Genomic DNA, 28,000 nt, shown 5'->3' with positions numbered 1-28,000 from the left:
GGCGTAGGCTGCACACCTTCGCGTCATCGTTGCTATTATCGCGGTGTTTGTGCCGACATTTTGTGCAGAAACCTCCCGCAGAGAGAAGAAGACTCCCGTGTATGACTTAAACGTCAGTGTGTTAATTGACAAATTTCCTCGGTAAGAATCCACATTCGACAGGCCGCTTAATGGCATTATACAGGCGGCTTGGAAACCACACGTACTGTTCGTTTATTGGCTCCAAAATGCGCATATTAGCTTGTTTCGCCAACAACTAAGTCTGCTAATTGTACTTTAGCCTGAATGGATGCTAATACATACTAAACACGCTAGCGTGAATCAGTTAGTTGATATCGAGTTTTAGTAAATATGCCAGGAGGCTTTGTATCGAAGCTTTGTATAGTTTACACAGCATTTATTAAATATTTTGCTTGGTTTTGCTTAAAAGCTCGTATTTTTTGTTGCTACTTGCTCTTAGCTAGCTAACCGAAATCTATTGTTTTCTTTACGGTACAACTCATCATGAGATTAGGTCATTACACCTTGATGCATTGTGTTTACGGCTACTTACAGTCAACTGCAAACGCAAACAAAATTGTGCTGTTTCACATGAAGTATTTTGATTTAATATTTCAGGGTGTGAGAATATAGCTAGCTTAAACCAAGTCATCACAGAGTATCTTGACTTAATTATACAGTAGACTTGAATGAGAGAGATACATTCTCCAAAGAAACCTATTTAATGTCATATATGTACCTTTTATATTTACATTTAGATTATATACCTTTGTTATCAACGTTTGCAGAAGAAAACAACACAGAACTTTTAAACTATACTAAAACCATATGTTTATAGTTGAAGGCATTTTTAAACGCTTGGATTCTGGCAGATGTCCCTCCATTTCCTCTGAATCCTGTGAAAAACCCAGTTCATTCATACTGGCTTGTTTCTCTCTATTTAAGTGGTTTAACCGTTGGCCCTGAAAGTGCATATCCTGCTTTTCATAAGTCTAATCTTTCCTAAAACTTTGCAAATGCTATGCAAAATACAATGAATTAGTTTACATTAAAATTACGCTTTTACCACATTCATTTTAAGTATGATGCCACTTTAGGTGAAAAAAAAAACCCATCTGCGTTCTCTTTTCTTTTTGTTTATTTTATGGTACGTTTGATATTAAATATGTTTGCTTGAAAGTACTCTTGTAGTAGAACATAATGCACCTTCTGATTGGCTTAATAACTTGAACATTTGTATAAAGACATGCATGACTTCAGTTTTGCTAGAGGAATTAAATTGCTGAAGATGAACAAATACAACAATTACTCAAATTAATAGCTTGTTTGTATCTGTACTCTGGATTACAGTTCAGAATGTGGATGTCGGTGGAGCTGGGTTAACAGTCAGACTTTTTCAGTGATTGCAACATTAGTAATAAGGTTGGAAAAGGCATCTGATTTCTTTTGATGTGGTCTTATTTTTTGTCAGATTTGGTCTCCATGTTGCCTGTCTGTCTCTTACTGGTTTTGAATTACCTTATGTCTTCAGGATTTGATTTAGTTGAGGGGATAAGTTCTTTCTGACAAAGTCCTTCCTAAACTGCTCTTTCTCGTGGCTTAGAACTGACAAAAAACAGATCTGGGTAGTGTTGTTTTGTCATTTTGGTTTTGTTCCATGATTCTGAAATTGCTGTTTAAAAAATAAAATCTTCATTTTTTCCCCTCTTTTTGCAGGAAGGGGTTTTCTAAATCTTTCGAGCTTCATTTAGCATCCCTGTTCCTTGAATGTCCAGCTTTGGTTGGATGGTTTCTTCTCCTGGTTTCTGCTGTAATGTTATCTTTTTCTCCTCTTTATGTTGCATCTACATTTAGCACATTGATACCAATGTGTGAGGATTGGTGAAGATGTATTTATTAAAACTTCAATGAAAAGTACAATTTAAAACATCAAAGTAATTGGCCATCATCTCAGTTGTCTTATTTTGTATAATCTGCAGTCGAACACTTGTTTCACTGGGGATGATGATGTTGAACTTCGTGTTATTGTGTAGTACACTACAGCCATTTTTTTTAAATTTACAACCGTTTTAGCTTTGCTGAGTTGAAGGGAGCAGTGGTTTGTCCATCTTGAATGACTATGCAGGGGATTTTCAATCTCAGGTTTGCTCCATCTTCTGTTGCCCAGCATGTTTTATTGGTCTTAGCTAACAAATTGCTCTGCTCTTTTCTGCTGTTTACCTTTTTCTGTTCATCAGCTGCTGTCATTTGTTCTTTGCTGATAATCAGTTGTGAACGTTGCTATGGTTTATATGATGCTAATGTTGCTCTGGTTGACATGATGCTGCTCTTGATAATCATGTCCTTAAGATATCTTTTCTAAATTGTTAATAATGACTATGCTCCTGTTCCATTTTTTTGAGTTTCTGCTGTTGCTGCCGTTATAATGTTAATGTTTGGTTGATACTATAATGTTTGCTGGTTAAGATGGCCATTCTGATGTGGTGTTTACAAGGAGGAGCTGAAATGCTGTTTGCTGGCTCAGATGTATGATTATTTGTATCTGTAAGATTTTTCTGAGCACCTGATTGGAAGGTAAACCCTAGGGGGGTTGCTTGGTGTTGTGATGTGGTTTCGGCAGAGGCGGGTTAAGTCCTTTGGATTTCTGGGTTAATTTTATGTTTGTAGCTGTGATGATTTCATCCTGTACAAGTATGTTTCAGTTCTTTTAGGTAGGAAGGTATCTGCTGTCTGGTGTCATCAGTTGATTCTCAAAGTTCAGTCTTGCTAAAATTTAGCCTGTTTTTACAGAGTTCGAGTCAGTCATACTTTAGTTTGGTATTTTTTTCACATTCCGGAGTCTTATTCAGAGTTAGGTGTTGACACAGGTTAAATACATTTTGCAAGTAACTGAACACAACTTTCACCTTTTAGCTAATTTAGTGCTTCATGTTATTTTGCTGAATAAAGAATGTTTTGAACAGGAATGTTTGTTTCTCTGACCTTTTCACCAGGTTACAGTGTCCTGCAGAAATCCTGTAACTCAGTGAAAGTATACACACTGCTTAGTTGCATTGGTGAGTTTGAACTGCATGAGTTAAATTTTTGCACCACATTTGACAAGCTTGAGCAAACATTAAGGTGATTTCTCTGCATTGCATTGTAAAAATCAGGTTTCTCTGAGAAAGAGGGAGTTAAATAATTCATTTTTTTGACTGGAGTCAGAACTAGAGATGTACCTGTCAGAAGTTTGTAAAGCTTTGACCTACCAATTTCTATTTTAGCTTGCTTTGCCTTCTCTTTAAAGGACTATAATAATCAGCATTAAAAATAGATTTTTAGCCTGCCTGCCCTTATCTGTCGTTAATTCTTTATATTAGAAGCAGAGCCATGTGTGTGAGAGGAGTCCCTGTTAAAGACTTTTGTACTATTTAAAGCAAAAAGACAAAATTATTATGAAGTTGACCTTTTAAAGTGTGTTTAGCATCTTACATTAGCAATCAGCTCGGCTAACATGCTTAACTTTAAACAACAGTTTCTGTGCGAGTTCTATAGAGAGCCTTAGCTAAACTCTGACAGACCCTAATAGACTGCCAACCTTTCCAGATATAGCATATTTCATGACAGACAGGTTGAAAGCTTAAAAATAAAAATGAGAGCGAGCAACTTGGCTTTCTTGGTATCTGCTGAAGTTGGCTCAAGGTCATCTTCTACCTTTGCCAGCTCAACGAAACGTTTCCAAGGCATTTACAAATTGACGTCTTGTGGCGGAGGGCGCTTTTTCATACCTGAAAAAGTCAAGTACCAAATAAAACAGCAATAATACAAAATAGTGTGCAAAATGCAGTCATCACAGTTTAGTCATTCAGTTGTAGCACCTTGAATGAACATAAGCATGCCTCCATAGGGAATACAGTTTCCTTTTAAATTGCCACTTAAATCTTTTATGTTTCTTATGACTTCATTTTTAACTGAAACTGAAAATGGTTAATTTGGACTCTTCTTGCAGGAATGTGTTGCACACAGAGCGTTGTGCTCTCAACCTGGTGGTGGATAGGTGTGGGAGCATTCACACATTGGATAAAGATTAGATTTAAAAGTTTTAAATCAAGCAAAAACTGTTTGATTTTGGTCACCTGCTGATTTCTTGGTGCATGTCTATTCATGACATTCTTCCTTTCAGATAACATAGTTCTCTATAAACTGGTTTTGGAGCGGGTTTCTCATTTGGAAGCAGCTTTTCGTTTTGTTCAGACTCAAAACTAGGGCTGGGCGATTTTGACCTAAAAATATATCTCGATGTATTTGGGTTATATCTCAATATACAACATTTAATGCAGTATTTAAGGTTCCTAATCACTGTTTAACTCTATAATACAGTGGTGAACCATGACTTAAGACTCTAAACCATACTTTAAAAAACAACAGGATAGAAATAAATGTTACAGCAATCTTGCTACATAATCTAACAGCTGAGATTATTTTTAACACCAAAAAACCCTTGATTCAGAGGTTTGTGTTTGTGTGACATCTCAAATCCTTGTTGGGCTGTCGCCATGATGCTTCCTCTCACTTGAAACAGACTGCACGCTCCATTTTCCCAAAGAGCGAGTGGGGCCTTCAGTAGCCTTTAGGAAAACTAAGGTCCCAGCAAATTATTTGCAGAAGGATAAACATTTCTATGGAAATGTATATCGATATTAGCAATAGATCTATTTGAATAACTCATAAATGTTCTTATTGATTGATCGCCCAGCCCTACTTAGGTAGTCCAGAACAACAATTGGCAGAAAGTTGAGCAGAAAAGTGCTTTATGTAGTTCAATGGTGGCTCTCTAATGTTGAAAAGCAGAAACTGATCCCAGTCCAATTTGACTCTAGTCTTTGATGGGGTATAAAAATTTGTATTCTTCAGCAAAGTGTGACCAGGTCCTGTTTTATAAAGTGGTGGTTCAAAAAGAAAAAACTTACTGTGAAAATAAGTTTCTCTTTCTTAGATGACCCATACAGGTTTTTCCATTGTGTCCAAAAAGGTACTTGTTTAACCCTGGTATTGGTATTAGTTATCATTTAAATAGCAGGGAAAGATAAAATGTGGCTTCAGGATGATCACACAGGTATGTTATAGGTTTGTTACAAACTAACCACATTTGCTGGATAAAACAGAAGGTACTTATTAACCAAATTGTTCTGGGAGGATTTGCATAGTATGAAATGGCTTTAATACCTGTTTGCTGAAGATGGAAAAAGAACATTTTTATTTAGCCAATTTCTTCTCCCAAACATTCTTTAAGAACAATTTTACAGATGGCAACATTTTGGACATATTTTAGGTTTTTATTTGTTGGTTTGATTTTATTTGTTGATGTGCAGCCTCAGTATGACCAAGGCTGTTAATCTGAAATGTTTGTCCTACTGATTATTGGCTTTCTTTTTATGAGTCACTGTGTTCATGCTCATTGCCTCTATTGTGGTTAAACAAAACAATCCATTTTGCCTTATGATCTGACTTTTTTTCTGACACAAGCTTACCAAACCTAATAATGCTGCTTAGTTAGTCTTTGTTAAACTTTTTTTCTCTAACTTTCTACCAAACTTTTCTCTACAAAACACAAAGTTAGAAAAGGTGTTGTTAATTGGTTTTACTTGCCTACGTAATTTGAAGTCTAAAACATTTAGAAACCACTTCTCTGCTCTTCATCTGATGGTAGTGTTGCTTTCTCCCCAGGTTGTAGGGCTGTTGTTAAACAGTCAATATGGCTGTAGTCATCAGGCTGCAGGGTCTGCCAATAGTGGCTGGGACCATGGACATCAGACACTTCTTCTCCGGCCTCACCATTCCTGATGGGGGAGTGCACATCGTGGGTGGGGAACACGGTGAAGCCTTCATTGTGTTCGCCACGGATGAGGATGCTCGACTAGGGATGATGCGTACAGGCGGGTCCATCAAAGGCTCTAAAGTGTCATTGTTACTTAGTAGCAAGACAGAAATGCAAAACATGATTGAACTTAGCCGCCGTAGATTTGAAGCTGGAGCAGGGCCAGTAGAGATGGCTGCGCCAATTGCAGGAAATGCTAACCGACAAGCACCAGCAGCCTCCATACCCACGGTGCAGAGCGGATCAGGGGGGAGATCTGGTAGCCATGGGAATCAGGGTTTCAGCAACACTCCAGCCTCAGTGGCTGCTGTAAGCTCATCTCAAGAGCAAACAACTAATAAAGCACCAGCTACCATGACCAATGTGGTGCCAAGCTTCCCCAACAACTACAGTTCCACTCCCACTATTTCCACAGCTCTATCACTCAATGCTGGTCCTCCTCCCATCTCTGCACTTGCCAACATGGCTTCCATGCCCCCAATGCCCACGATTTCAGTTCCTCCTCCTGTGTCTACCCTTCCGCCTGTTCCCTCTGTTACACCTCTTTCCCAAGGTCGTCCAGTGCCACCCATGTCTCACCTTCCCCATATGACCTCTCTACCTCCCTTCAATCCTTCCCTACCTCCCCCTTCAGGACTGGGCTCAGGCCTACCTCTTGGAACCCCCAATCCCATGCTTTTCAACCCTCTTTCTCCTTTGGCCTCTCTTGGCCTTCAAGCTCATATGAAAGCTGCAGCAGTTGCTGCCACTGGGGCAGGAGCATCTAACCCTAATGAACTGTACGTTCTCCTCCAAAATCTCCCATTCTCCTGCTCAGAGATGCAAATCAGGGAATTCTTTCTGGGTCTTGGTGTTGATGGGGTTCGCCTACAGAGGGATGGGCAAGGTCGACCAAATGGAAGGGCTATCGTCAAGTTCTTCTTGCCCCAGGACAGTTTTGAAGCTTTGAAGCGAGGTGGTGGCATGATGGGCCAGAGATTCATTGAGATCAGCCCAGGTTCTGAGCATCAGTGGGTCAGTGTCACTGAGAACAGGATAAGCCATATGTCTCATAATATTAGCAAATTACATAATGAGCCACAGGATCAGCAGCACCACCGCATCAATGTTGGTACTGGAGGCAGAGATCAACGAGACAGGTCGCGATCACCTCACAGGCAGGAGTTTTGTGTCTATCTGAAAGGTCTTCCTTATGAGGCCAACAAAAGACAAATTAAGGAGTTCTTCAACAATTTGGCCATTGTAGAAGATAGTGTCTTCATTTCTTATGGCCCAAATGGGCGTGCTACAGGAGAGGGCTTCCTGGAATTCAAATCAGAACAGGATTACAAGAGTGGGCTTGGAGCTCACATGCAATACATGGGCTCTCGCTTTATCCAGGTCCATCCAATCAGCCGCAAAGGAATGCTAGAAAAGATTGATGCAATCCGCAAACGTGAAGCAGCACAAAATGATGGCAAGAACCCAGATGGAATGAAAGCACCAAGGAATTGTGTCCACATTAGCAACATTCCATACAACATTTCCAAGAAAGATGTCCGTGCCTTTTTTGACGGTATAGGAATTTATGAGGAGACCCTGAATGTCCTTACAGATAGCAGTGGCAATGGCTTGGGGCAAGCCATCTTACAGCTGCGAACTGAAGAAGATGCTCGTAAAACTGAAAGGCTACACCGCCAAAAACTCAACGGCCGTGATGCCTTTGTCCATTTGTTGACCTTTGAACAAATGAAGGAGATTGAGAGAAATCCTCCACCCCAAAACAAGAGAGGTCAACGCAATCAAAACCATCAGAACCAAAACCAGCACCAGCAAGCACAGCCTAATCCCCAGCAGCCCCAGATTAATCCCTTTGCAGGCATGAGTGGTGAGGAATTTAACTTTCTCAGAAACACCATGGGAAACCTCAACAATAACCCCTTTGTTACGCCATTTTCTGCCCCTGGCAATGGGCTGGCAGGCCCTCCTCCCATGCCTCCTTTGGCAGCAGGGTTAGGGGAAGTGAATCTAGGTGTTGCTCCTCCTCTGGTTCCAGGAATACCTGGAGCTCCTATCTTGGAACCACCTGTATTTCGCCCTGGAGCTACTGGAGGGGCTCCTTTTGGCCAAGATGGACTGCGAGGCTTAGTGCCTTTTGACAATGTCAATAGAAAGGGAGGTGGAGGGGGACAGAACCGGGGAGGAGGGACCAACAACATCAACCAGGGACTTCCAAGCGGTGGAGCAGCAGGTGGACAGCAAGTGTTTACTCCTGGGAATGAAGCCCTCCGCAACCAGTCGGCTCCTGGAGGATCCAACAACCCCAACAATCAGCGTGTTGCTGCTGGCCCAACAGTTGTGAAGCTTCAGAACATGCCGTTCACTGTAACTGTGGATGAAATTATGGACTTCTTCTATGGTTATCAGGTGGTGCCGGGCTCAGTCTGCTTACAGTTCAATGATAAAGGCATGCCAAATGGTGAAGCGATGGTGGCTTTCCAGAGTCATGATGAGGCCACTGCTGCAGTAATGGAACTCAATGACAGACCTATTGGAGCCCGTAAAGTTAAAATAAACCTGCTTTAAAATGACTGTAAATAGGACTTTACTTCTTTCTGGATTAACAATCCTGGTTAAACCACAACCATAACTGATTCTGAAGTAACCCAACTGTCAAGAACATTGTTAAAACCTTCAGTTCAGTGACTTAGTCATTAACAAAACTCCTCCCTCTGTGTAGATATCTACAGGTAAGCCCTGTCCTTTTCAGTCTGTCCAGAAAGGATTGTAAATCCACACGTTTTTTTGGTTATTTTTTCCGCAGCTGCTCCACTGACTTTGTTTGTACATACCAATAATGGTTGGGGATATGATACTTGTAATGATAATGTTGGCAGTATTTTGGTCTTTCCATATTCGTTTCATTGGGAGTACAGCTTTTTTTTCTTGCCATATTGTGTCCGCAGTCACCCGTCTTTCTTTGCTATGATTACCCAATTGTAAAGAGTCTCAACCATTGTTGCTGTATGTGCTTAATAATGCTCTGCTGCTGTGGTTTTAAATACACACGCTCTGTTGCTCGGTAAAACCACCACAGTAGGATGCTGTGATAAAATTTTTGTTTTTGTTGATAGGGTAAAAATCTACAAGCATTGTTGCTGCATTCAGATCTTTACATCCTGTGTTGCTTTGGTAAAATCTGCTGCTGTGCTGATGAACTCATAATCCATGTTTCAATTATACAATTATATGAAAAGGCTTTTTTTGCCGCGATCAAACGTCTGTGACCTGTTGCTATGGTGACATGTGAACATCTGTTCTTGTTTATTAAAGTCATACTGATTAAAACTGATGCATTGGTCAGCGTTGCCACATAGAGGATGTGGGATGGCAAGACAGTGGAGTGATGTTTTTCTTTTTATTTAACGGAGCTGCTTATTTCTTTTTCTCTGTCACGTTTTATGATGATGCTGTTTTTGAATTATGCTACCCTGAATACCCCCACCCTCCTTCACAGAACATGCTTTTTAGGTATTTGGACTGTAGAGTGCAGAGATGAAGTCTGTAGTGTTTTTACTTTCTTAGCATTATGTCGCTTGTACGTTTAATTATGATTCTGTTTCCACCTCAAAGCTTACATTTGTTTCTGATGTTGGTGTGAACAAATTTGTATGATCGTATAACCATTCATAATGTTGAGTCTCCTTTGCTTTGGCTAATAAAGGGACATTCTTCATCTGCAGTGATCTCTTGCAGCTGTCTGCTTTTCACTTCTGATAAAGGGAACACTTGATTTAGCTTAGCCCATGAAATACTTGAACTGAAATTTAAAATTTTTATACCCCTTTGTTTTTATGACTTTGCATTCTGTATGTGGGTCCAAATTACTATCACCACCTCCCTTAGATGCAAGCTTTAGTACTTTACTGCTGTAAGATTGTCCAATGGCTGCTTCTTGTCCTTTCACTCTATTTTGTCCATGTGTGAATAAATATATAACTGGTTTTCTTTACATCTATACTATATTACATTCGACATCTGGAAGTACAGCAAGTGAATGTAAGTACAGCCTGTGCAGTTGAAGGTCTAAAATTATTATTATGCACTCACCGGCCACTTTGTTAGGTACCTTACTAATATGGGTTGGACTACCTTTTGTCTACAGAACTGCCTTAATCCTTAATGTCATGGCTTCAACAATGTGTTGAAAAATTGTCCTTATTGACATGGAAACACCAATGCATGACAAACTGGTGCAGGTTCTTTGGCTGCACATCCAGGATGCAAATCTCCTGCTCCAACATCATTCTGAAGTTGGTGTATTGCAGTCATTCTCACACAGTGGGGCACATCCTTTAGTGGGGGCGTTATGGAATGATGGGGGGGAGACGCGAGAGAACAGCCTTGTCCAGAAACGACAATCCAAGAACGGAACTAATGTGAAAGTCCGAGGACTCTGACTAATTTTGGTGTGACACAAACAAAACAAGCAGGGAAACGCGGACAGATCCAGAAAGTCTTCTGTCTGTAAAATGGACAAATATAGGGGCAAAAAGAAAAATAAGCAATGTGTCAGTTACAATCAGATCAAAGACAAATGAAGACTGTTGGGCAGAAACAATTAATCGGATTAATCAATTATTGAAATTGTCAACTAATTTAGTAATCGAATAATCTTTAACTGTAGAATACAGACTAAGACATGCTAAAAGAACAACCCAGTCAGAGTAGTGATTAGGCCAAAATTGTACAAAATTAAATACATTTTGCATTTAAGATGAAAAATCTTTGCTGGTAAATATGATCTATCCAGAAAAGTGGCATAGCTTTAGCTTCACCTGTTTCAAATTTCTTTTTAAACGCCTTTTGCTATCAGATTATTAATCGAAAAAATAGTCAACAGATTAATCGATTGGCAAAATAATTGTTACTTGCAGCCCTAAATGACTGAGGAGACTTAATTTTTTTGCCAAATAATTGCACTTGATTTTCTTCAGGCAGGTTGCACCTTTTAGTTCTTGTATTTAAAAGGTGTGCAGTGGATAAAAGGCTAATTGTGAGTGACACTATTAGCACAAATTGACAAATTCATCTATTTGCCTAAAATACTTTTTTCTTTGCACACAACTTTGTTACTGTTCTAAAATGTATGATTCCACATTTTGTTTTTGATCAATTTAGATGAGTAGTTGTCATTTTTATCTTCAATTAAAGTTACACTTTTGCTGTTTTGTAGGGAGTGGGGGCAGACATTATTGTAGTCTTCATAGGGGGGTGCAACAGAAAACGTTTGAGAACCACTGGTGTATAGGATTGAAATCTGGTGACAATGGAGGCTATTTGAGATGGACCTTAGCTGTCCATCTCCAAGTCCTCAAGGGCTATGTCCTGCATGTTTTAGATGTGTTCCTGCTCCAGCACAGCTGATTCAAACTCTTGACTTTAGAATCTAGTGGCATAGAGTAACCTCATTGCCATGTTTAAAAATTCAGTTTGAGATTGAGCGATATGGTGCATTATTCTGCACCCATGGTACATTAACCTGGAGGATTTTGGAGATATTCCAAACTGGAAACTTTCCATGTTAGGAATATATAATTTGTGCTAACAGGTGTATCTAATAAACTGGCTGAGGACTGAAAATGATCATTTAAATTCAGTAGTGGCGACAATAACTGCATCATCAAGTGTCTGTAAGTTTAACCCAAAAATTTAAACAAATGCTAGAATATTGGAAACACTGAGTTTTTGTTTTGTACTCCATAAAGTTTGTCCCTTTCAGAAAACAAATTAGAGACACCGAAATAAAGCATTTAAGAATTATTCAAATATGTTTAATAGCATGTGGTGGCTCAGCTGCTCTCTTCTTGGTTAAACCTGTGCTGTAGTTTCATCTTTAAAAGACAAACGTGTTTTGAAATATTAACTCTGACTACTAGAAGCCATTACTGAAAACAATTTGGTCTGGAGAAGACTTATGATTTCAGGGAGTGGTGAACCCCCAAACAGGTACAAGACCCATGTTCAACAAAATGTGTGCCTGGGTTAGAAGGTGTGTGCATAAATTATTTTCTTTCTCCTTTGTTAATAAAGGAAATTAAACATGTGGTATAAAGATGATTATTTGCTGCTGGTGTGGAAAGAGGGGAGTTTTTGTGTAATATAGTAAATCCAGATGGTGGACATTCAGCAAAGGATGTGACTAAGCGGTGAGTGGGATTTATTTTACTTCTTTTTAATGGGACCACCAAGCTGTTGATCATACAACTGTTGAGATTTAACAGAAGGCATTTCTGGCAGGTGAGTGATGGACACATGGATTGTTGAACATCGTGACGACCCTCAACATCAATTATCAGTTTTCAAAAGAATATTCATGAACATCAAAGTTGCTCTTGAACTTAATATTGTGAGTGGGTGCCGTGATAGTGTGGCAGTCAGTAAATGGTGCATTTGACTAGGACAACAGAGGATGATATGTAGATGGGACCCTGGATGTGTTAAAGGGGGAGCATAGCTTTTAATACTTGTAGAAAAATTTAAATCCGTTATATACAGTTGTATTTACATAATGGGTGGTCTGTTTATATTTCTCTTAAAGTAGCTCGTCAGTCGAAATAGAACCTAAATAACAGCATTACTATGTGGCATTACTTAAGCATTATTTTTAACAGCGGCATTTGATGGTTTTACAGCTGTTTATATAAGTAGGTTCAAATTGACAGTCGACAGATATCTAATATTTGAAATAGTCAAATATAGTGACTAAGGTGGTGGCGCTAAATGCACCACCATATCTGGTTGCTTCAAATAAAAACTTAAACCTGAAATTAATGATATTATGAAATCATAATACGCCTTTTAAAAAGCGCTGATGTCAAAATGTGTGATAGAAATTGCTACATAAATTTAACATACTAACAAACTATCCCAAACATCAGCGGTAAAGAAAGTCCTTTTATTTTCAAATGTAATGCCGATAAATACATCACGTAAACCTAATTAAGAGTAACTTTCTGTGGGTTAAAAGTATAGTGTTTTAGTCATAAATAACTACCAGGATACACATTTTGCATGTGGCCACTTTTAAATAGTGCTTCTAGTTTTGAATTCATGCTAAAATCAGATTTTTGTACTTTGACAGACCATCAGCGCTCTTGCAAACTTGTCTTTTTGAATTTAAAGTTTAATGCCTTGCAAAGGTATTTATAACACTTGAAATATTCCACAATATTTTATGCTGCGACCAAAAACAGTTGGGATTTGATGTAATAGGCAGGCACCAAGCAGGGTATAATAGTAAAGTGAATGGCAAAGAATACATGGTTTTAATTTTTTTTTTTTTTACAAATAAAAACCTGAAAAAGTGTGGCGTGCATTCTTATTCAGTCTCCTTAGGTCAATACTTTTTAGAACTAAATCAAAATATCAAATTTGCACACTAGGATATTGAAAATAAACCCATGAAGGACAGACATTGAGAATTTAATTGTATGCGTTTTTTGCTCCAATTAACTGTATAAAAATAAAGCAATAAATGAAAAACTCTTATTTGCAAAATAGTTCATCCAGACAATTTAGATGGCGAGTGTCTGTGAACATCAATTTTTAAGTCTTGCATAATGATTTCCAAGGTCTGAGTGTCTAACACAAGGCTATTATAGTTGATCCAAACCCCTCTGTAGCTCGGTAAGTTTAGTTGTTGTTCTGCAGGAAGGTGAGCTTCTACCCCACTCTCAGGTTTCTCCAGCCTTAAACAGTTTTTCTTCCAAGATTTTCCTGTTTTTTGCTCAATCCATCTTCCCATGCACTCTGACCAGCTTCCCTGTCCCTGTTGAAGAAAATCCTCCCAACAGCATGATACTGCCACTTACATATTTTAAGAAGGGTGGGCCTGTTTAAGGTGATGGGAAATGTTAGTTTGTATCCACATACAGCATTTGGGAAGCAGGTCAAAATCAGTCATTTAATTTTGGTCTTAATGAAGCACCTTGTTCCACATGTTTGGTGTGTCCCCCTGCATGTCTTGTGTCACACTGCAGAACTTCCTCTGTCTTTCAATAATGGCTTTCTTCTTGCCACTTTTTCATGAAGGCCAGATTTGTGGATTGCACAACTAATAGCGGTCCTGCTGACAGTGGATCACTGTAGCTTTTCCAGAGTTACCATAGGCCTCCTGAGTGCTTCTCTGATCAAAGTTCTTGATAGCCATGTCTTGACCTGTTTGAATTTGTGCCACACTTTTCCTTTTTTAGGTGATGGATTCAGTGCATCGTGCGATGTTAAAAGCTTGGGATATTGTTTTCTAACCTAGCCCTGCTTAAAATAAACCATCTATTACTACCACTGACCTTTCTGGTGTGTTCCTCGGTCTTCATGATGCCATTTGTTCACTAATGTTCTCACCTCTGAGGTGTTCACAGAACACCTGGATTATAACGGCATTAAATTACACACTGGGACTCTGCTTACTAATTAGGGGACTTCTAAATGCAATTGGTTGTGCTGGATTTTTTTTTTTTGGGGGTATTGGAGTAAAATGCAAGCTGCCCATTTCAGGTTTTTATTTGAATAAAATGTTAGAAATCACATATCTTTTTCCTTTCACTTCATTTTATGGTCTACTTTAGTTGGTCTTTCACACTAGGCCCTGGGAAAATACATTGAAGTTTGTGGTTGTAATGACACTGTGAGCGATCAAAAGATCTGTCTAATTGACCCCTAAATGTAATGTCCATAAGCATACTTGGACAATCGGTGACTGGTTGCCTGTACAGGAAATAGCTTGTTGTTAGCGATATGGTACTATGATCATGTCAAGTAAATGGTGCCTTTATCAAATTGGGTTTTGTATAAACAAGAAGAGCAGATGAGCTTTTCCTTCTGGTGGTAAAAACTTGATGCAGTCAACGGTCCACTGTCACCACAGGATGAGGGATTGCTGCAAAGCCAGTGATGATGAATGTGTGTTACTGACTTTGAATCTGTCTATATGATTGCACTGAATTCACAGTATATTTGTAAAAAGGGTTTGTTAGTTTTATAAAGTGCCTTGAGACTTTTCTTTTTTTGTGTGTAGGCACTATATAAATGAGCTGAACTGAAGTTATTAGGAAAAGATGTGTTATGGATAATATTTTGTAGGCTGCATGTTGTGATTGGTGAAGAGGGTTGCCAGCAGATGGTGTTTAAAAAAGGAATCGTGAGCCATAGCTGTTAAATGTTAACATGCAACTCAAGTCAGCATCATCCAGAAGTGTTTACAGGAAGTGGTTTGTAGATTGTGGTGTTCATAGAGGGTAATGGGCACGCATAACTTTTTCTTATTAAACAAAGATTCGTAGTTTTATATTTAAAGTAAATTTATGACGCACCTAATAATTTATAATCATTTGGTACGTGTCTAGATGATCAGAATTTCTCAACATCATTGTATTGAGGTACAACTGTGATGATGGTCTGCTGGATGTTAAAGTTTCTCATGTTTGACCAGGCAGATGATGTTACAGGGTCACTTGTGTCCGTCTCTCATTGCTGATATGTCGTCCAAAGTGAAAGAAAATGAGCAAAATGAATAATTTAACCCTTTTGGGAAGGTTACTTTACATTATGTTAAGACACATTTTTTGTTGACACCCTGTTCATACTTTTTCTGTACTATTAGTCTCTGGACTAAGTGTCTTTTTTTGTGTAAAAGTTCATTTATTTACGTCATTATTGGTGAGGTGCCTTTAAATGACACCTCATCAGGGGGATGAGATTAGCATTTATACTTTATCGTTATGGAGTGTGTGAAAGCTCATCTATAAGCTATAATAAGCAAGGTTATTCCTAGCAATATGTAAAACAAAATGTAGCTCATGTGACTTATGGTGCAAGGAAAAATAGCAATAATCTGCTTGTGGAGCACCTTGAGGTTATGTTGGATTTTAATTTGGTTTTAGCTCTGTGTTGCTTTCAAAATTAAGACAAAACCAATAAAAACATATCAGTGAGTGAATATTTAATAATTCAGATAGTTATTTACATTTAGGGGGGTATACATATTTACTCAGGCAAGGTGGTACTTGTTATAAAAAGGGCATGTATTATAGCATGTTTTGTCACAGAAAAAATCACTGAGGATTGAAAATGTTAAATGTTTAAACTGTCGCAGATCATAGATCATTTTAACTTTCTGCTTTATTAGTTGTTGTACATGTTTTGTCTGTGTTTTCTAATTTGTTGCCATATACAATGCCAGTAAAGGATCCTGTGGTTTATTTGAGAAGTGTCTGTCAGATTGTGTCGCCACTTATTTTGTGAAAGTGTGTCCTTCTCATCATGTAACCTAACCGACAAACAGCTTGTCCAATCAGAGCACCGCTTTGCACTAGACTGGCCAATCAGAGAGACGTTCTTTTGTGTCGGGTTAGCTAAACTTGCTGGAATTTGGTAGCACAGCTAGACGCCTTTTTTTCTCTCTTGTAGTTGCAACAGAGATAAAAATTGTCGCTGGCTTTTTTGGAGGCAAATCTTCTAATAGGGAAGTTAGCGTTTTGTGGCCTTAAGGCGGCAGCAGAAGCTAACGTTAAAGAAACGTATCTGTTCCGGTGTTGAGGGAGTGGCTGTCTCATCCGCCTCAGTGTTTGTCCCTGTGGTCTGGAAGAAGAAACGAGCGCTGTGAAAAGGTGACTGATAACATGCTGACTTAACTTTGTGTTTTCTGTTTCTGAAAGAGTGGTGAGTGTAGGTATAGTTCTTGCCTATATAGCTGACGAGTATTTTATAACTAATTATTATTTAGCATGCCATGCATAAATATTCCTGTTCACAAAAAGATGGCAGAGAGAAGGGCGTGGAAGAGGCTACAAAGTAACAAATACGCATCCGTGATGGATAGTAGAAATTATATTTATTTAAACACACTACGCAGAGTCCATCAATAATTGTACAGCTGTGGTTTGAGAGCCTTGTGTAAGCGAATCGTCAGTTAATGTTCTCGTAAAACCGGTTTCGCCCTCATAGCAGAGAAACCTAGTGTAATTTCCAGAAATGGACGCTTCTAGAAAGTGAAAGGCATATAGAATAAGAGAACAAGTTCAGAAGTGGAAGTACAACGCTACTGGAGTTAGTTGGACTTCAAAGAGAAAGATGGAGTTGCATTAATTGCTAAATGGTTGCATCTGGGTGGATGTGTTCGCTCATCAGTGGAGATATGAGGTTATAAAACACAAAGCTTGAGGTTTAAGTTTTAAAATAGGCAAGGCAAGTTTATTTGTATAACACCATTCACCCCCCGAAATATTCCTATAAAGTTCATTGTGTCTGTATACAATATAGTCTTGAGGTTATTTTGTTGTTAGATGCACAACCTTTTGTCTTTGACATGTTTCAACGGAGACAAAACGTTGCGTCTAATAACAAAATAACCTAAAGACTAAAGCCACAAAGTAATTCTAAGTGCTTTGCAGGAAAAACAAAATGTATAGAAATGTATATTTAAGGCAAATACTAAAGGAATAATCATCACATAAAAAGCACATTCAATACATAGCTTGGACATTATACAGTTGAAGTGTTAAAATGTTATTTGAATTTTATCAGAAGGTTTTAGTAAACAATGATGTTTTTAGTCCTGATTGAAAGGGGCCAACAGTTTCTGCACAGCTCAGGCTTTCTCAAAACCTGAGATGGTCCTCACACACAGACAATATTCGGAAGAAGACCAGGCAGAGACTGTACTTTCCAAGGCAACTCAAGAAGTACAACCTTCCACAGGAGCTGCTGGTCATCTTCTACACTACCATAACCCAGTCTGACCTGTCTTTGTCCATTTTAATGTGGTTTGGCTCATCCACAAAACAGGACAGGTCCAGACTGCAACAAACAATCAGGTCTGCAGAAAGAATCATCAGGGCTTCCCTCTATCCAGGACTTATTCAGCAACTCAAGAATGGAACTGCTTCTTCCAGTAAATGGACCTGAAGCTGTTGGACATTTTTGTATTTTTTTAGAACGAGGTTATCAGTGATACATATATATGTTCTTAAGCTGAAAAATTTAGGTACAACACATAGTATGTTTTTTAATTTTTATATGATAGTAAGTAGGATCACAAATATCTAGGAACGTTTTAGACCCAAACAGACTTGGGGACACCCATATTTTAAACTTATCTAAATACAGCAAGGGTTTTCAAGGAAGATTCTTGATTTTGTTGCAGGGAATAGACTTAAAACATTTCATAGACCAGCAATATAGAAAGCACTGCGCCCAAAAGGTTAGGAAACTGTACACTTTTCTTTAATTGAGGCAAATGGCGGATACTCTTTTTCTGACCTACAATAATTAGTTATTTTCTGCTTTGTTTTATTAAAATGTTGCATGTTTAATTTATTGCTGAGCAGGTAAAAGGAGAAGAAGACAATAAAATTGTCTTTAATTGGAAAAAAAAGTAAATGATGGCCCATGAGTACTTTCAACTTGGCAATTTTGGCAGGTTGGGTAAAAGGTTTAGACACCACTGGTCTAGATTGTTCAAACCTGACCAGGAACTTTAAAATGTATTTTGGCCCAAGACTATTTAGTGCTTTATAGACGGTTCAAAAGTTTTTACAAGAAGTCTAAAGTGTGATTGGAGCTCTTTACAGGTAAAGGGTTAGTGTTAGTCAGGACTCTGGATGGAAGACCTGCAGCTGCTTCATTTATTGTTTTTTCTAAATTAAAATAATCTAACCTTCGGAAAAGAAAAACCTTTTCTGTGTCCTGATTTGACAGGAAACCCTTTATTCTGACAATGTTGTTAACATGGTGGTAGGCATATTTAGTAATACTTCATGTTGATGTTAAAATTTAGGCTGGTTTCCATAATACCTAGGTTGCTGGCATGCTATGTGGTCTTTAGCCTCAGTATGTCTAGTTTAGAGATGAGCTTTAACCTTGTATTTTTGAGGTCAATGTAATTACTTTTGTGCATTGCACTGGAGGAAATTTTGACCAATCTATTCAATTCAGTTTATTTATATAGCACCAATTCACAACACATGTTGTCTGAAGTCAGTTGAATTGAAGTTGGGAGCATAGCTAAATGTCTTTTTTCTCTTAAATGCATCTTTATTATCTTTGTGGGTATTATGGACACACTTATTTGGTGACTGGTCATGGCAGAACTATATCAGTATGTATGGTAAAATATGCTGCAGTACCCCATAATCTCAGTGAGGGGGAGCATATAGATGTTGAATAAAAGTGGCCTGAAAATTAAGCCTTGAGGAACCCCATATGTGACTACACATGTGAGCTGAAATGTGTACACATTTCTCACTGTATCTCTTTAGTATTTTATAGTGTTGTATGTTGGCATTAAGGTAGTACTTCACTGTTGGAACCTTGGCTGTAGTAACTTTTTTGTTTTTAAATCTGTAATGTTTACGGTTTTAGGTTGCCTTCAAAGTGATATGAATATAATTTGTAAAAAGGTATGCATGCATCTGTTGCAGAGGTGTACTATCATTGATTTAAAGCCACATTGCTGATTTAAGAGAGCTTATTTTGAAGTTTTATTATACTAAATGAATAATTTCACTGCCACATATTTCTTGTATTCATCATTTGAAACATAATAACACCATGTCAAATAAGCAGCTGCAGAACATTTGACGTTGGGTTTAAAAAACAACTTTCTGTATTTATTTATTTTTTAGTCATCGGAACCGACCTGCTAATGGTTCTGATTACTGATGAAACCTGGAGTATTTTATTTTTGGAGCTAATCAAAATGTCCCTATGTGCTTTTTTCAGATGGCAGACTGTGTCTCTAAAATTGAGCTGACAGTTTCCTGCTCTAACCTGCTGGATAAAGATGTTGGATCAAAGTCCGACCCTCTTTGTGTACTGCTCCAAAAATTGGGAGAGGACAAATGGACAGAGGTAACAGCTCTTTACCAGCTACAGTTTTTCTTCCAGATTAAATTAATATTTGAGCTAAACCCACTGCACTCATCTCTTCCTGTTTCTTTGTCAGCTGGGTCGCACTGAACGCCTGAAGAACACCTCCAGTCCATCCTTCAGTCAGCGCCTCAGGGTGGATTATCACTTTGAGACGGTTCAGAACCTGAAATTTGGCATCTACGACATTGATAACTCCACCTCTGATCTCGCCGATGATGATTACCTTGGAGGGGTGGAGCTGACACTGGGACAGGTACTCGGCATACATGGCCAGGTTTAAAATGTATTAGAAGAAACATTGATTTACTTTTGATTGCATCAGGTTTAGGGTCAAGAGATCCTTAAATGGTCAACGTTTTATGCATGGCCTTACATCATTGTTTATGTCAACATTCAGTTATTGGCCGGTGGGAATCAAACCACCCTTAAGGCCTGATTTTTGTTGTCATAAAAGCTGTGGATTGAATGTCAGTGAGTGATGTTCTAATGGGCTGCTTAGAAAACCAGTAATGAAGGAATTTGATCAGACCAGTGCTGAATGTTCGGGCCGACAGTGGAGAATAACAGGCTTTTGTGCATTTGTTATGTAAATTCCTTAATAATTAAACATTTATTTTGATTCAGATCCGACTGAGCATCATGCTCTATTGAACAGGCCTGTTGGATATGTAGAAACTTTGTAAATGTGGGATGTGTGTGTGTTCAGATAGTTTCCAGCAAAACTGTGACCAGACCTCTGCAGCTGAAGAAAGACAAGCCAGCTGGGAAAGGAACCATCACAGTATGTGGCCTACATGTTATCTAGCTAAGCATCTCATAGTGCCGATAGACTCAGTGATAATGAAGCAATATGTTTTATTAATGTGACTCTGTGTCTGCAGGTCGATGCAGAGGAGATAAAAGACAACAGAGCCATTGTGTTGGAGGTGGAAGCTAAAAAACTTGATAAAAAGGTAACTGCTGAAAGTTCTCTCTCTTCATTTTTATTATATCAGAACGAGAGCAACTTTTTTCTGCTTTGCCGTCTTCAAATAACAAACCTAGTGCCTCCTCACACATCCAACACTGCTTCATTGTTCCTCATAAAAACTTGCTGAGAAAAATAATTTTTCTTCAGGATACATTTGGGAAGTCTGATCCATTCTTGGAGATTTTTAAACAAGGAGATGATGGGAAATGGCAGCTGGTTCACCGAACAGAGGTAAATATTTTATTAATGTATCTGTGCAAACTTTCATAGACAAAATTAATAATTTCCTATATATCCACCCGTTAATGGTCTTCTATGGTATAAAGAGGGGATGTGTGTTTTTATGTGCAGGTGGTGAAGAACAATTTGAACCCCAGCTGGAAGACGTTCACCGTTCCACTGCAGACCTTCTGCTCCTGTGACCTCGAAAAGCCTTTGAAGGTTTCACCAATCAGGATCGAGCTTCATTAATGACAACCAATCAGATCTTCATCTGTTTTGTTAAATCCCTTTTTCTCCTCACAGGTGGATTGTTCAGACCACGATGGTGACGGCTCTCATGATCTGATTGGTTCTTTCACAACAAAAGCTTCAGAGTTGCTGAAAGCTACTGGTGGCTCACCAGTGAGTTCAAGTAAAATTAAAATGTGGAAGTTAATTGGTTTTTGTTGGTCAGTGGTCATTAGGCTGAGTGCTGTTCGTTCGTTTAGGTGGAATTTGACTGCATACACCCAGAGAAAAAGAAGAAGAAAAGCTACAAGAATTCTGGGGTTGTGTCAGTGAAGAGCTGTAAGGTAAGGACTACCAGAGCTCATGATTGTGGGTTTTTGTTTAAAACTATAGGATCATTTGTGATTATATAAGTTTTGAATCATCTGACTTTTAGTTTCATGTGTTCACCTACAGCTTTTGACTCAGTACACCTTCCTGGACTATGTGATGGGCGGCTGCCAGATCAACTTCACTGTATGTCCATATCAACTTGTGCTAGCACACACACACACACACACACATTTTCTTGGTTAATTTTGATCAGTTCCAATTACACGCAGATGGTTAGATTTATAATCTCTGAATAACTAACCACTTAAAATTAAATTTTTTATAGAAACAAATTTATGTTTGTGAATACATTAGGTTGGCATCGACTTCACCGGTTCAAATGGTGATCCCCGCTCGCCCAACTCTCTCCACTACATGAGTCCAGGTGGGCTGAACCAGTACCTGTCTGCTCTGTGGTCTGTGGGTCAGGTGGTCCAGGATTACGACACGTTAGTACACAGTAAACCACAAACTACACCCATACCGACTCACAACTGGAAACTAACAAATTAGAATATTATTAAGTAAATGTATGTCCTTGTCAATGATGACAGAGTTTATCCAAAAGGAGCCAAATACTGTTTAGTACATGGCAATACTTTTCAGTAGGCTGACATTCTGGTATTAAAGTCAGTCAGTCAGTCATCATTTTCTTATTAAATATAATTTTATGAGAAACTGAACTGTTCTGGTTTTTCGTCAAAATGAACAGAAATCAAAGGTTGAAATATATCACTCAGTGTGTAATGAATCTATAAAGATTTTCACTTCTGGAATTAAATTACTGAAATAAACAAACTTTTAATAATATTCTTATTTATCTCCCTCCCTCCCAGAGATTAACACGCACATCCTTCTAAAACTGTAAACAGTATGCACTATATTTTAGATTCTGTAATTTATGCATTACATAACTGGGTAACTTCTTACTCTCAGAACCAGTTATTCACCACCTCCTTTTAGTAGCACTGGTAAAATAATAGTTGGGGAACCTGCTTTAAACTTTAGGATTTAACTGCAGGTATTTTGAGACCCATGTTGAAAAGCATAATTACTAACTCAATAAAAGGTCCTTTACATACAGTTGCCAGCTGACCTTGATGATCTAACTGAAATCTAAACTAAGCTTACACCTTGCATCCTGAGCTCATCGTCCTACAACTTCTTAATATTAACCACTGATCGACCTAATTGGACATTTTGTACAAAACTTCTGTTTGGAAATAGTATTTCTCCTTTCCAGTCCAGTTGGCTGCAGTAATTGAAGTAAAATCTGTTTGACTTCCCCATATTGCAGATTTGCTATCATTGTTCAGCTCCTATCATTTCTGCTTAAATCATTGAGGCCTGCTGTTGTAATTGGCATTTTCTGATGTAAAGTTTAGTTCTTTTAATTTGATGTATGTGGCTATAACAGCAGTTGTGTGTTTTCTTGCAGGGATAAACTCTTTCCAGCGTTTGGATTTGGAGCCAAACTGCCTCCAGACTTTCAGGTCAGCTCTTATAACCAACAATACACGTTCATATGTGTCCATCCAGGATGAATTGCTTTGTAAATGTTTTAAGAGTTAAATCACATATTTTGTTTTTCTCTTTTAATTTTTTTAACTTATCAGATATATTTTTATTGTTGTTTTATTGTGTTGGTCATTGAACTGATGTTGGTTTTCATAGGCGGCCAATCATGAGTTCGCCCTCAACTTCAACCCCAGTAACCCCTTTTGTCAAGGTAAACAAACATAGATACAGCATAATACAAGGGAATTTTATGGTGGGGTGCTGAATCATACTCATCATACTTACCATATATGTCACAAATACGTCTTTGTTTCAAGGTCATAGAAATATAAATAAACAAAATAGAGGTCGGCGGAAATTTTAATTAACAGGTTATTTTCTAAGTTTTCATATTTGCATTGTTTCATTTGTCCCTTCTTTGCTTTGCTTCTGTGTCTCCCAGGAATTCAGGGGATTGTGGAGGCTTACCGGACAACTTTGCCTCAAATCAAACTTTCTGGACCCACAAACTTCTCTCCCATCATCAACCACGTTGCTTCTATCGCCTCCGGTGCCGCTCAGGCTCCCACCACCTTGGTGAGGACCCGCTAACAACACAAAAGTCTAATCTGACATACACAAACCTTTAGAAGAGTCTGATCTTGTTTTGTGTCTACAGCAATACTTTGTTCTCCTGATCCTCACTGATGGCGAGATCACTGACTTGGACCAGACCAGGGATGCCATAGTCCGGGCATCCCGGTTGCCCTTGTCGATTATTATTGTGGGAGTGGGGCCAGCCGATTTTAAGGCCATGGAGCTTCTGGATGGAGACAATGGCGTTCTCAGGTCCACTGTGGGAGAGGCCATATCCAGAGACATCGTTCAGTTTGTCCCATTTAGAAATTTTAAAGATGTAAGTATCCCTTAATAAGAAATAATCACCCATTTTTTCATTTTGCCCTAAAAAACAAAATGGTTGACACTTTGTGTTCAAGCTAAGGGGAAACCATAGAAAATCAAATATTTTAGGTTTTCAGTTCCATTTAAGTCGTGATGACAAACATCACTTTATATAGGAGTTGATTATTATTATGAGCTAATAGGTGTTCCTCTGAAGTCAGAACCGAAATCTATTAATGACATCAAACAGAACCTAACTGGGTTGCAGTTCCAAGTTCGATAACCAGCAGGATTTGCTAACTTTCATTATTACCACTACTGGTATATTAATAATGCATTCTCTGTACTATCTCTCTTAGTTACATGTTCTCTAGAGAAGTATGTGAAAGATTTGACGAGCGGGGACAGACTGTTCTGTTCATTAATTTCAACTTAAAACTTGGAAATTCTAACTTCTGAGTAAAAATAGAGCACATTATTAAACGATATCCTTTCAGTTAGCGTACATGGTCTCTAGGTTTGAACACAAACTATAAAAGTAAACGTCCTCTAGTTTTAATTTTTCTCAGTACGGCTGAACTTGGAAGATTTAGTATTTACTGAGGTGCAAGTTTTTGAGAACTACAATTTTTTATGAATCTTGGGTAAAGTTTGCTAAAAAGTTATTCTATCTGCTTTCCCACAATATACTAAAAGTTTAATAGAAATCTAAGAAAACCTGCCTTGACATTGACAGGCTTTACATTGAATAAAGTCTTGTAGTAATAGTGGAAAAATAACACTGTTAATTTAATGAAATATAGAAATGAATATTATTAAAAATTTGCCTTAGTTCTTCTTTCATGAATTTCTACTGAAATGTATCTTCATTTTCATTTAAGAGTCTCAAAAGCCTCATGGTTCATTAATTTTCAGTGGAACTTGTACACAGTTAAAAATTTGTTGCACAAGTGGTTGCATCAAGTCTTAAACCCTGCAATCATGAATAAATGTCATATTTGGTTTTCATGTTGTTGAAATTACTTCCCTTCATGACATCACTTTACTGCAAAAACATTTAGATTAGAAAGACTCTTTAGTGCTTTGTACACATTTAAAACATTAAAGACTTTTTGGAAGCCAGTTAGAACAAGATGTTTCTGAACTCAGTGAGGCCTGGTAGAATTATGTACCAAAAGAAGGTGGTTTTTGTTTGATTTAAAAAAAAAAACCCAAAGAACCTGACATACCCAACCTCGCATACATTGACATATGTCTTTTGTTGCTCAGGCTCCCATGGCAGCGCTGGCTCAGTCTGTCCTCGCTGAGGTCCCCAACCAGCTGGTTTCTTACTTCAAAATGAGAGGCCTCGAACCACAGAAACAACAAGCTGCTCCCAAATCCTAAACGCCGCCGTGGATCAACCATCCTTTCAAAATCCCAATCACACATTCCACAAACCTAGACATAAAACTCCATTCCCATCTCATTCCAGATCACAATACCCTTGTAGGATGCAACACACAATCAACCAAGCATCAAGAGTTAGCATTAAAAGTCAACCAATCACAAAGCTGTACTTTAAGCTGCAAGCGTATTACAATACTTTATGCTAAATCCCCTTTAAAGTAGTTTTGTGACTATATTCTTTACATATTTCTCTCTTTCCACTTAAAAATAATAATAACAAAGATTATGATTTTTGCTTCTTCCATACTAACTATGCATGTTTTGTATAATCTGGGAAACCCTGAGCCACCTAGTTTTATCACACTCTAGTGGACATTTGTGGAATTGCATGAGTAGATACCTCACCACTCCCAGTATTTTCATTCCCAAATATTGCCAAGAGCTTTTGCACTTCAGACAGCTCTATGTGTTTGTTGTCTTTGATTAGCTTTATTGATTAGGTGCCAACACTTTGCACTTTGCATTTGCCTAAAATGCTGGAAAACTAGATCAGGAATGAAAGATGCTATAGCTTTGCACCTGAAGCCTTACTCAAAACTTTATTGTTGCCTTATTTTAGAATGCACGCTGCTTGTAGGACGTTTTTCAGCCGCTATAGCCTAATAGTGGCTTGTTGAAGCTGCCATCTTTGCTCCTTGTGTAGCATTCTTCACCTTGCTTGTTGCCAGACCATTCAGAACCTTTCAGCTTGACTTGTCCAGCTGCAGTGTCTCAAGCGTGATTGTCATCTCAGTGTGTTTTTTTTAATTTAAATGGGGCCAAAACATATGGTCAGATTTGTTACATATCTGAAATACAGTGTAAAAATTACAACTCACACCATCACAAATACAAAGAGGCTTTAAATGGTTTACAAATGTTGCTTTTGACTTTTATTTTTTTCTGAATGAATTTCTTTTGTTTTTGTTGGTTTGCACTTTGACAAAGCTTCAAAGTGATCCAGTGATTTGGTCCAGGGCACTGTTGAAAATTTTAGCATAAAAGTCAGTTGGCAGAAATGTAATATGGGCCTTAATACTTTATCAGTGCTTTATGTAATTTAATTTAGATCAAATTGAATAATATCTGAATAATGTTTTTTTTTTTTTTGAGAAAATTCCTGAAAACCTTTACCCAAATTCTGCTCAGACTGAGCAGTCATGTTACCCAAGCCACACCTTGTCACATTGCATCACACATATATAAAAGTCTAAAAGTCCAGTGTGTGTGTTTGTGGAGTTTTTTTACTTGCTATGACTCTGATTATATTGGAATGACCTGAACAGACCTGAATGTGTCAAACCACATTTGTTGCCATAAAACACATTATCATTAATGTACAGCGCTGCTAACATTTCAGACAATAATCATCTAATTAGTGCTTGTGTCTTTTTTTTTTCCAATGATAGTCAAAGGGAAGGATGTTCCTTTCTTAGAATGTTGAAGGAAAGTCACAGAGGGGACCTGTTTCACTTTAAATCACCCGTAACCACTTTAAATCACCACTTATTTTCACTTTCTTTACATTTGTAATACAAAGCTGTATCTTGTTTGTTATCCTTTGCTTTTTGATTGTTTTTAAACTGTGCAGAATAGCTGGGAACAGCTTAAACAAAGGTTACATTTGCACAAAATGTGTTTGCTGAAAGACTTTAGGAAGTTGCTAAAAGAGCTAATAATAGCTTGTTACACACACTGACAGATCATTGTCAGCTCTTTGGGCTGAGCTACATCATTTAATTCTCAGCCATCATTTCTACATTGTGCCTTTTATTTTTACACAACAGTTTTATCCGGGAGAAACTGGGAGGATGAGTGCGGGGAGTTATCTTTATCTTTAGTATTAACATCTTCTGTATCAGCATCATGTACCAATTTAACCAAAGAATCATGTTTCCTGTTAATTGAAGCTGTTTGGTTTATTTCCTTGTCAGAGGTCTTGGAAAAACACATGGTGTCTGGGAAATGAATCATGGTTTTCTCAAACTAAACAGAAACTAAATTTACTTTTTTTTAAATAAAATAACCTGAAGCTACTACAGAATTAAAATGTATGTTTTAGCTCTAAGATTATGTTTCCCTGCCATTTAAAGAAATTCTAATTGAGTGGACTACAAGTCCAATTGTTTTTGTTTTCATGTCAAATTGCAGTTTAAAATGAGTTCTGTTTAAGGGTTGTCTGTTGGATCATACAAGCTGCTCATCTATGTTTCCACTGGGATCTTGTTGATGATGCCGATGCTGGTTTCTCATTAAGTAAAATAAATCTTGTTTAATCATTTAGAGCCTGTTATTGTTTTTTTCCAATTTGTTTTCAGTATCATTTGACCAAACACTCCCGTGTCAAACTGACCAACCATTATAATTAAACCAGTGTACCAAATAACATGTCAGTTCAAATGCTGCTGGTTAGAATCAATAAATAAAACAACCTTGGTAAACAAAGATTTCTTCATGTGTGCATTAATTGACCAAAGTGAGTTCACTTAATCCAGTAAACCTTGTTACTTCTGAAACCTATAATTCAGTCCAGGTTTTGAAAAACGTCACATAATAAAATATTGCAAAGGTGTCCTTGACAAATGGGATAACAAATACATCATTTCCATAAG

At 38.0% G+C, this 28,000-nt stretch overlaps 1 protein-coding gene across 5 annotated transcripts; it reads left to right on the top strand.

The window, feature by feature from the left end:
- Positions 1–24: 24 nt before the first annotated feature.
- On the top strand, positions 25–27,835 carry cpne1 (copine I). 5 transcript variants are annotated; one of them, XM_047346694.1, is made up of 17 exons: positions 87–141; positions 2,994–3,056; positions 19,619–19,747; positions 19,842–20,021; positions 20,475–20,549; positions 20,650–20,721; positions 20,886–20,969; positions 21,090–21,179; positions 21,264–21,362; positions 21,449–21,532; positions 21,645–21,704; positions 21,876–22,009; positions 22,999–23,053; positions 23,235–23,289; positions 23,521–23,654; positions 23,737–23,973; positions 25,230–27,835. In XM_047346694.1, the coding sequence occupies exons 3-17, from the start codon at positions 19,619–19,621 to the stop codon at positions 25,344–25,346; spliced, it is 1,605 nt and encodes a 534-aa protein (XP_047202650.1). In that variant the 5' UTR covers positions 87–141; positions 2,994–3,056; the 3' UTR covers positions 25,347–27,835. The 5 variants fall into 5 exon arrangements, with proteins under 5 accessions (XP_047202649.1, XP_047202645.1, XP_047202647.1 ...); XM_047346693.1 differs by lacking the exon at positions 2,994–3,056 and having other exon boundaries at positions 25–141; XM_047346692.1 differs by lacking the exons at positions 87–141; positions 2,994–3,056 and adding an exon at positions 16,248–16,506.
- The last annotated feature ends 165 nt before the right edge of the window (positions 27,836–28,000 follow it).

This window comes from Girardinichthys multiradiatus, chromosome 20 (assembly GCF_021462225.1).
Source record: "Girardinichthys multiradiatus isolate DD_20200921_A chromosome 20, DD_fGirMul_XY1, whole genome shotgun sequence".
Taxonomy (NCBI): domain Eukaryota; kingdom Metazoa; phylum Chordata; class Actinopteri; order Cyprinodontiformes; family Goodeidae; genus Girardinichthys; species Girardinichthys multiradiatus.
Note: the sequence above shows the minus strand (reverse complement) of the source record. Positions and strands in the feature narration are given on the sequence as shown.

Excerpts from the sequence above, each read along its gene's own strand:
- cpne1 (XM_047346689.1), top strand. The coding sequence starts at position 5,735 with ATGGCTGTAGTCATCAGGCTGCAGGGTCTGCCAATAGTGGCTGGGACC.